We start from the raw sequence: 10,883 nt of genomic DNA, 5'->3' as shown, positions 1-10,883 counted from the left end.
GGCCCGAGGGCGAAGGAGAGGGAGGGCGCTCGCTAACACCTCAGCCCTTCAGTCCCAGGTTCTTTCGCAACGGAAGCGGGCAGCCTTTTCCTTCAGCTCTCGGTTTCCCGGCCGCGGCCCGAGCCGTGCCCCAGGCAGGCGGCGCCTCGAGCGCCCCGGGAGAGACCTCGCCGACCTCTGCGCCTAATACCTGCTGTGCGCCTTTGCAGCGATTGTTTGCAGTGGGCATGTTTCAGGTGGGCAGGGCCAGCATCCCCAAACCTGCCGCCCACAGCCTGGAGGACCTGGACTCTGTGCAGCGCGTCCTCTTACACAGGTCAGTGCTGGGCCGGGGTATTCGGCGAAAGACCTCCCTTCGTTCCCGGGGAGGATGGCGAGGGGAGGGGCGACCTTTCCTTCCGGGGTCTTGCCGGGAACGTCTCTTTTGGGATTCTTCTCCGTGCGGTCCTCCGGATGGGAGTTGAGTCCTAGCCTCCACCCTTCCAGAATCGGGTGCCTCGGATTCACCCGATTTGGTCGCGGGGAGTCTACCTCCGCGCGGGACCTGGTTATCCACTTCACTGCAAAATACATCACTTTCTTACTATACACGCGGGGGGGAAAGCCAAGCTGCTCTTTCAACACCTCTAAACTTTCTCCAGGATTAAAAAAAAAAAAAGGAGCTGAGAGTTTTGTTTGGATTTTGGTTGTGGTCTGAATTAGAAGGAGCTACTTTTTAACAATTCTAAATTCTACGTGCCACCACCACAGACCCATATAGATTCACGGATGCGCGTCCACACACATAACTGCACAAAAGAAACGTGAGCTCGTCTCAGAAGGGTGAGAATCCCAACTTGCCGGTAAACTGCTAATGTAGTCATTTACTTTGTCTAACCTTAAACTTTATATAAAATGGACTAACAAACATTAAATCCCATGGTAACGGTAAGCGGTTTATGGAAGAAAAAGTAAGAATTCACATGGAGAGCAAATTCTCTTTCCATTCTAAGATTAAGAGAGAATGGTTGAAAGGCCAGGCAGCTAATGCTGCTTTAGTTCTAGGAAAGCCTGGACTTGGTAAGACATAATGTGGGGAAAACTCTTTTAGAAATATATCAAAAGTATCTCTTGAATACATTTGTAGGGAGAAAGTGTAAGTGGCGCTTAGTAAGTAACTGTCAGGGGGAGGCTTATGTGAGTTCTCTCACCTGCAAACGTTTCATGTGACCCTTTTAAGTCTTTGTACAAAACCATATGAGCTGTAGAAATCCTGTTCTGTTAGAAGTGTGAGTAAAGAAGAAAGACATCGTGCAAGGAAGAAATCGGGTCTCTTCGATTTTAAAACTGTCTTCTGAAACCTGCAATTTTCCACAGTTGGTTTTCTTCTCTTCTTCCCCCTGGAGAGCCCCTGCCATAAACAATAAAATATTATCAAATGAGCAACTAAAAGAGGATTCTGCTAAATTCCCAAAGACAATTCTCCCTGCATTTGATAAAATTACAGTCCAGGAATAAGCCCCCCAAGTATTAACTAGAAATTCATTCACAGCATGACTTTGATAAAGTCAGGAGGACTGTTTGTTTTAAATGCTTAAAACTCTGATGCAACAGAATTCCTTCATGTTTTAAATGTCAGGTGCCAAAAAATTCCAAACTGACTAACACTACAGGCTTTCGGATCCAAACCACAAACCTGTCTGAATGAACCGGGACAAAAGAGCATGTTTAAACTATAGCCATCAAAACTGAGATGATTATTTCAGAAGTAAGTAGTGGAGTGTTTCTGGAATCAACCTGCTCAGTATATGAAAAGCTACTTTATCTGAATTACAAATAACTGCTCCCACATGCTATAGGAACCAATGGGATCTGAAACTGTAAGTGTCTTTGTCAATATGATGGCTAATAATTCTCTATTTTTAACATTCTCCGAAAATCTTTCTGCTTTTGCAATACATTATTTTTGTTTTCAAACAGATTTATTTAAAAATTTCAGACATCTATAGATGTTTCTATTTCATTTAATGAAGATAGATTTTCACACAAGTTTATGTATAATCAAATGTCTTTTGCTAGTATATGCAAAGATTTGTTGAGACATAATATAATAGAAATTAGAGAAGTCAGATAACCTTTAAATTACACTTATTTATCATCACAGTTCTCAAGCTCTAGACCAGTGCATGGCCTATGTTTTTATATCAGTCTTACAAAATTTTTATGTTTTTCCTTTAAAACATCCCTTGTAAGATAGCCACAAAATTTGAGCAGTTGCATTAAAGAAACCAGTAGCCATGAGCCATAGAAATTTTATAGACAAGAGAAAATAGAAGACTATTCTATTTTTACATCTTAAAGGATGATTCTTCTGAGTGTTTATTTTTTAATTACTTGTATATTTTCCATTGTAAATATGGTTTTCAAAATGTAAAGCGTTAAATTGCTATGCTTTTGAAAAAGATACTTCAGCCAAACAAAGACTGAAGCAAAGTGCCAAATTTTTCTCTGCATGAGGTGTTAGCTTCAAAATATGTCAGTATTAAAATGAAACAATAGCTCGGCAAAAAATATTCAGCTATTCTGTTTTTTGATAAAAAGTTACATACAGGTTGTTTGAGTCAGGGACTCAAAGCTTCATTATTGCATTTCTCAGGTATTTTACTTAAATAAAATCAATAAATATTTGTGTCAATCTTGATTATAGGAAGTACCCAAATAATATTAGCACTCAAATTTTGCAGATTTTTAAAAAATGTGTGCACAAGGTTACTCCAATTTACTCATTCCCTTGGAGTCCTATTCTGTTACATACTACATAGTTGTGGGACTTGGCAAGACAACCTGTCTATACTTTCCTGTTCATTCTGTAATATATCCACCTTACAGAATGGTGGGTAAACTTCAGGTGATATTTAAATGCTCTATAAAATGAAAGTTCTATGAAATAAAAAGAATTCTGTTTACAAGTAATCCCTTAGAAATTAAAACAAAACACAAAAGGATACCTATTTCTAAACACTCTGAGAAAATTCAGCTAAGTGACTTTTGCCCAAAGCCTAAAGGCTAATGTATTATTCTGGTCCAGGCTAGAGTGCCAGCATTTTGATGCTTCAAAGGAAGTGAGCTAAATGTGAATCTCTGAAAATGTTTGATGACCTAAATTGGCAACAGCAAAATAAGCATCTTTAAAATGCTTCAACTATCCAGAAGTCTCAGGGGTAAAGGATGTCCCATTAGATAATAATCCTGATGAATAAAATATCCTCTTAAATTCAAAAAGTAAAAACTAAAATCAGTAAGATCAAAGCTCTTTGAAAATACAGTATATATCACACACTGCTCTATTTCCTAACATGTAAGACATTAAATTGCAAAGGTTATCTCATTTAGTTCTTAGCAACCCTGTATAGTTGGCAGGGATTATTATTGCTGTCTTCAGATGAAGAAATTGATTGTGTTCACAGTCAGTTGGTTATTAGTCCCAGAATCAGGATGAGAACCTGGCTCCCCTAACTGGGGAATGCATGGCGCTTATGGATTATCAAGCATTTTCATAGTTGTTATTATTGTAGTGTTTGACAGATAGCGACTTTCTAAAGATATTACTGAGGGTACTTGACGCTCATTTTGTAAATCTCATGTGTTTCCCATTTTTTTCTTCATCAGCAGATTGTCAGGCATTAAGAATTTTTGCTGCTGTGTATTCCTGTTTTGATTGTCAGCTACTGATCTATGGCAGTAGAACAGTTCACCAAATTTGTTAGAATTTGTAAATGAAAATATGAAATGAGAATAGTAGGAGTAAGTGAACTGGGTTTTGGGTTCAGCTTTGTGCCATCTACTTTAGTTAGCTTTATGCTCACTTCTAGATTCTCATCTATATTCCATTATTGTTCAGATGCAGTATGCATGATCTTAGAACAAATTCCATGCATTCTTATAGGTAAGTTCAATTTTTATACAGGAAAGTGAAATTTTCCATCATAATGCAATTCTATAAACATGAGATTGCTGAAATGTTATGTATTATGAATCTATCCCAAATTTGAAAAATTCCACATTATGTAGTCTCAGGTTTTAAAATGCTATTTTGCCGAGTCTACCAGTTAATTATTCATGATTTTAAAATGACTGTGGTTGTCAGTATTACTATATAGCTCATGAATTACTATTTCCATCTTCACAATTAAGGCAATATTAATTAGTTCCTAATAGACCTCTGTTACATGAGTTTTTATCTTGCAATTAAAATTTTTTTAATGGACATGACCTCCTGTGGCCCTATTTTCATTTAGTTCTCATTGCTAGCTTATATTACTATTTAGGAAAGAGCTCTTGAACCTGCTAAAGATACTAAATATTTAATTATGGTCTTATCTGGTGTATTTTATGTCAGTATTGTATTGTTTGCCTAGTTGAGATGGTAATCAATGGAATAAGGACCTGATGTCTCATGTATTAAACTAAACATATTTGGGCCTCAGAAGATGGCTGGCTATTTGTAGTGGAACAGAAAATAAGAATATACCTAGGCCTGGGAGTTCCCTGTAGCCTACTGGTTAGGATTTTGGGCTTCACTTCTATGGCCCAGAGTTCAGCTCCTGGTCAGGAAACTGAGACCAGGCAAGCCTCCACGTGCAGCCAAAAAAAAAAAAAAAGAACCTAAATCTTTTGAGTCTTTCTGCAAAGTCAGTATTCTTACAAAGTCCTTGAAAATTCTTTTCCATTCTTCATCCTCTCCAATACATCTAATGGTATCAAATATTAATTTAGTTAAATATGATATATAAAGTTAGAAATCTGGAAATCAGATTACCCTCAAATTTTAAATAAGAATTTTAAAGGATTGCTATTATTTCTTCTTCTGTGAAAGATCAGGCAAAGGGAAAACTTTTTCTGGGGAGGGGGAGGAATTTTGTTCATTAAACTTATGGAAATTAAGTTGACATAACTCAAATACTTACCTAGTGTGAAAGAACTTTTCCTAAAGATATACTTTTATGTGACACTTCTTGCCCTGGTTCAACCTTATGTAAGATAGAAGACTGAAAAAAAAAAAAGTCATGTCTTCTAGGAATTGTCATTTGGTAGCAAATATAGATGTATTCCTACATAATTTAGATACTAGGCAGACTGGCAGTTAATTAGAACTTTATGTGATATGTTATAAAGGGAAGGTGGAAAGAGGAATTCTTACTAAGGTAGGAAAAGAGCCTGGGGAGACTTCTTGCAAAAAGTACAACTCGAAATTGGATCTTGAAGGAAAATGTAGTGTTTTGGATAAGCAGCATTCCATAGTGAGAGATCTGCGTGAGTGAATGATCTACAGAAGAGTTAAAAAAAATCTGACACTTTACGTGTTAGGTATTTTACATGCATTGACTCATTGGATTCAACAGTCCTGTGAAATAGGTACCGATATCCTAACTCACAGGTAGGAAAAGTAAAGTGTGGAGAGATTTTTTACTCAAGATTAAACCCATGATTGTTTCTAAGGCAGGGAGAGTTCTGCTGCCAGGCTCAAAACTAGGAGGTGGGAATGGGTTCCTGTTTAGGAGATGGTCAGTGGGCCTGTAAGTAGGAAGCATAGAACCAAAGGAAGGCTAAGGGCAGTTTTTCCCAAGTTTGCCTTTAACTTGAGGATCACTAGGGCTACTTTTCAAAACAGAGCTTTTCAGGCTCCTCCCCTGGAGATCCTGATCTTGTTGAAGTGGGGTAGGATCCTAAAGCTGTATGTTTTAACAAGCATCTCAGTTAAGATGTGTCGATTAGTTAAGTTCGACAGTTTGATTAACTTGATTAATGTATAGTAGGAAATAAAGTCTCTAATTCCATATTAGTGCTCAGTTATTTGTAGAACTGAAAGGTATTGTTTTTAGAGACTTCACAATTTGGATTTTATTCTCTGTTTAATGGGGTGGCATTGTGACTTATGAGCAGGGTATGAAATTATCAGATGCTTATAGAAAAAAATGAAGTGTTATTTATAGTAGAAAATGTGTGCATGCATGCTAAGGGACTTAAGTCATGTCTGACTCTTTGCAACCTATGGACTATAGCCTGCCACGTCCTCTGTCCATGGGATTCTCCAGGCAAGAATACTGAAGTGGGTTGCCATTTCCTCCTCCAGGGTATCTTCCCAACCCAGGGATCGAACCTGTGTCTCTTATGTCTCCTGCATTAGTAGGTGGGTTCTTTACCACTAGCGCCTTTGTTAAAATTTAAAATGTCTTTTTTTTTTTTTTTTAATTTCCAATAAGGTGCTTTTAAAATGAGGAAAGTCTAACTTTATTAAAGAGGCACTGAAAGCATTTTAATTTTAGAATGGAATCTTAGGGATTGTGGTGAGAATATGTATGTTTTAAGATGAAACACAATATAACTATTATAGCAGTTCCACCTTTTAATAGTATCTCTAATTTTAAAAGTAATACACCTTTATTTGGGTGGGGGGTACTCAATATTGATGGAAATATGTTTCTTTTCTTTCCGGACTCCACTCTCTTGAGGCTTCTGACTCCATTACTTTCCCCATCACTTTTACCTGGCAAGACTGTCTTCTAACTACTAGAGAAAATAAACACCATCACGTGGAGACTGCCTTAGCCTCCTGAGTGCCACTGGCAAGTCAGCATCCACACCTGCACCCTCCTCTGGGTACCAGCTTCAGAGACGAGGTGTTGAGCAAGGTCATATCTCTCCATCTGTTCCTTAGGTGCCATCTCTTTCTGTCATCATCCCTTTACCCATTTATCCCTTTATGAACTAGTCCCCTGTTTTCTAATATTTGTGGTATGTGGACTTCTCTTTTCAGGAAAGACTTACAGATTTCCAGGGATGACAAACTTTACTCTAATTTAAAATAAGCAGGTATAAGCTCTGTGTTTTACAGCTCTTTCATAAGATAAAAACAATTTATAAATTAATACAAATAAACTGCAAAACAAAATTCAATAGCTAGTTAACAATTATTAAAAAGCAAATTTAGAAATCAATACAAATAAAACCATTCAGATCAGATCAGATCAGATCAGTCGCTTAGTCGTGTCCGACTCTTTGGGACCCCATGAATTGCAGCACGCCAGGCCTCCCTGTCCATCACCAACTCCCAGAGTTCACTCAGACTCACGTCCATCGAGTCAGTGATGCCATCCAGCCATCTCATCCTCTGTCGTCCCCTTCTCCTCCTGCCCCCAATCTCTCACAGCATCAGAGTCTTTTCCAATGAGTAAGCTCTTTGCATGAGGTGGCCAAAGTACTGGAGTTTCAGCTTTAGCATCATTCCTTCCAAAGAAATCCCAGGGCTCATCTCCTTCAGAATGGACTGGTTGGATCTCCTTGGAGTCCAAGGGACTCTCAAGAGTCTTCTCCAACACCACAGTTCAAAAGCATCAATTCTTTGGCGCTCAGCCTTTTTCACAGTCCAACTCTCACATCCATACATGACCACTGGAAAAACCATAGCCTTGACTAGACGAACCTTTGTTGGCAAAGTAATGTATCTGCTTTTAAATATGCTATCTAGGTTGGTCATAACTTTCCTTCCAAGGAGCAAGCGTCTAACCCTAACCCTAAAACCATTAAACTTAGGATATTCAAATATACATAATTTAATGTGACAAATGAAACTACATTGCAGCTTGAAAGTTTAAATATTTAATGGCTACTGCCCAGGTTCTTTTGGGCAATATATATGCATATATCTCTCTGGGCTATGGGATGACTCATCTTTCACTACTCTTCACTGTTTGGAACATACTATTCTGTAATGACAAGATAAGTTAAGCCTTCCTCTAAGAAATCTGCTGTGGCCCTACCTGTCCCAAGTTTGTTTTCCTTTGGGTATTCCATTAGAACTCTGTATTTACCACAGTACACTATATGTTATGAATTGCACATTCATCTTTCAGTCTCTACCATCTACCCATATAGTTTAAGTTGAATCTCCAGCCCTCATCCATTGAGATCATAAAATAACATTAAGATCTTTTAAAAAAATTTAACAGCTATAATAGGAACATTTTCCCATGCATTGCTTTTGAAAACATTTCTATTAACATCATAATATTGATCATACTTTATATATAAAGACATTTAACTTTTACCCTTTTGCTGAACATTAAGCTTGCTTTCAGCTTTTTATTTTTATAAGTTTTATAAATTTTATTTGCAGCTCTTATTTTCTCAGAATAGATCTCTAATACTGAATTACTCATCTCTAATGGAAAAGACCCTGATGCTGGGAGGGATTGGGGGCAGGAGGAGAAGGGGATGACAGAGGATGAGATGGCTGGATGGTATCACGGACTCAATGGACATGAGTTTGGGTAAGCTCTGGGAATTGGTGATGGACAGGGAGGCCTGGCTTGCAGTGATTCATGGGGTCACAAAGAGTCGGACACGACTCAGCGACTGAACTGAACTGAACTGAATAGCTGAATTACTGGGTGCTGAGGAGTAAATATAATCTAATGGTTAATGACTTCGCTCTTGTTGGCTTTGTTTCCTGCTACCCGTGTGACCATAAACAAGATGAATAACACCTCTCTAAGCTTCAGTTTCCTTATTTTTGTATAGAGAAATTTAGTTCATGTATGTTCATATACCCATGAATAGAACAAGTAATTAGAGCAATGGCCGAATCTAAATAAGTGCTATTATTTTGTACATTCCAAAAATAGTTGGTGCAAGTATTCGCAAAAGACAGGTAAATTTTACCTGTGTACACTTCCGACTTCGGTGATGAGAACACTTCATCAAATTATAAAATTTTCAGCTAGAAAATGAACACGCAGTTGATTTCACAATATTGGCACCAATTTGAAGCACCTCTACAACATCTGCTTGGAAGAACTGTGAAAATATTTACTTCTGTGAAACAATAAGAAAACCAAAGAAATAATGGCGCATATTTACATTAACACCTACATGGCATTGCTTAAAAGCGTCCATTCCAAGCACGTACAGAGAGGTAGAAGGTAGTTTTCCTTTACTCTAGGGAAACCCAGGCGGAGCCCATCTAAGGTTTTGGACAGGCTTTCGGCGTAGCAACAAAGTGCAAACTGCAAGAAAAATAAAAAAACCCAGTGGGCCTCCACTAGTTTTAGCAAGTTAAGCTGTTCCAAATGAGTGTCTTTCGGGGAGCGTAAGTGGTTAAGTTTTAGCTTCTTCCATTCTTCCCGGATGTCCTAGAATTTTTAGTTCATTGGCTCCTTTCAGTGGATCTCAGTTCTCTCCAAGAAGCTTCCCCGTCTCCCTGGCAACCTGAGCTGCCACCAATTGCAGCTGAGGATTGGTGGTCACGTGGCCCCGCTCGCTTCCCGAGAGGAGGCAACATGGCGGCGCCGGCAAGCAGTAGATGCGGGGTTTGAATTACTCTGCTTTTAGCAGCGGCATCCCTGCTGATGGCGTCTCTACCGTTGTGCGGTTCGGTTCGGAGCCCAGAGGGACTCCCTGGAGAGCCTTCATCACAAGAAGATCGTCAGGATTATGATCCTGAAGATCCGGTCAGCGGCTCGGGTTCATACTCCCCTACGAGTACAGACTCTAAGTAAGGTTCTCGAAGAGGGACAATTAAATCCATCCTTTCTGTCCCGAAAGTGTACACGTGGGCTGGGGAGACTTCGAGAGTGTTGGCGTGGTAGAGAATAAGTGTTTGAGGTTCTATAATAAGTGGGGGTTATTTGCACCAGGTTTCAGCTGTGCGATGTGAGCCGAAATGACTGTTACTGTACATTCTTTGTTATTGTAGGTTTTAAGGAGGAGGGTCTCTTTGGTGAGTTTAGTATCAGAGTATAATCTGCTAGAGTGTTCACAAAATTCTGTTCTGTCGCAGTGTCTTCTTGCTTTGGTGTCATGATCTTTGTGACTTTAATCTCAGTAGTATTTAGAGTGAAGGGACACCTTCTAAGTTTGGTCAGCTATTTAAGTTATGTAGGTTTTTCTGCCGTTATAAAACTGAATAGATGTATAAAAGAAAGTAGATCAACCCTAGCCTCACCAAAGAGAACAAGCTCTCAACTTTTTTGGGGGTGTTTCTGCTTTATTTTAGCTTTGAGGGGGATGGTATTTCTGCTGTATTTTCCTATGAACTTCCATGGTTTTCTTGTTTTCTGTTTTGTGTCATAATGTAATTTTTAAATACAGAGTATCTCAAGTATTATTTTCTACTTTCTTATCCCTAAAAATGATGCAAAGTTATTTTTGTTCACAGTACCCAATGCTGCTTCAGTTTTGAAGGCATTTATCCCTTGCTGCTATGGATTGAGAACTTTTTGGAAAGGTCAATTAAAGTAATTAGTGTTTGCTTGAAACAACTAGCTGTGAAACTGTTCTGGTGCCAAAGCATCAATCAGTGACTGCCGTATATAGTCATTCTTAGAATGACATTTTATATGTATTTTAAAATAACAGGAGTCTTTAATGTGTATTTAGGAGTATCAGTTACTTGGCAGTTATTTTCACCCATAGGTATGTAAAACATTTTTATCATTATCTTTAAAAAGTAGGAGGAGAAAACCATCACTACTGGCTGCTTAAATGTGTTCTAGAGGCTTAATGAGGACAGATTATATTCTGGAAGACTTGAGCAAATTAAAGAATATCAAATACTTTGTGTAATCTTCTACTGTAGTCATTTAAAAAATAATTTAAAAATTCATGGCTGTCAAGCCAGGCTGCTTAAAGGGAAGTGTGGATTATGTGGAACCTTCTTTGGTCTTGCTATTGGAGCCATAGACAACGTGAGATTCAAACTCTTGGTTTCTCTACATCTTAGAATCACACACTTTTAGTCCAGAGAGCATCTATAATCTTTTTAAGGTCACACAGTTGAGTGCTGTCAGTGGAGAAATTTAGGAGACCTGTTTTCAAAGGGGGTGTTTTGATTTTGATGAATAAAT

At 38.4% G+C, this 10,883-nt stretch overlaps 1 protein-coding gene across 1 annotated transcript in view; it reads left to right on the top strand.

The window, feature by feature from the left end:
* Positions 1-9,315: 9,315 nt before the first annotated feature.
* Positions 9,316-10,883, top strand: part of INTU (inturned planar cell polarity protein) — an 83,083-nt gene continuing 81,515 nt past the window's right edge. Inside the window, exon 1 of the mRNA XM_010860259.1 lies at positions 9,316-9,532. Within this exon, the coding sequence (XP_010858561.1) occupies positions 9,387-9,532 (146 nt within the window). The 5' untranslated portion in view covers positions 9,316-9,386. The remainder of the gene's footprint in view (positions 9,533-10,883) is intronic.

This window comes from Bison bison, unplaced genomic scaffold, assembly GCF_000754665.1.
Source record: "Bison bison bison isolate TAMUID 2011002044 unplaced genomic scaffold, Bison_UMD1.0 scf7180017864465, whole genome shotgun sequence".
Lineage (NCBI taxonomy): Eukaryota > Metazoa > Chordata > Mammalia > Artiodactyla > Bovidae > Bison > Bison bison.
Note: the sequence above shows the minus strand (reverse complement) of the source record. Positions and strands in the feature narration are given on the sequence as shown.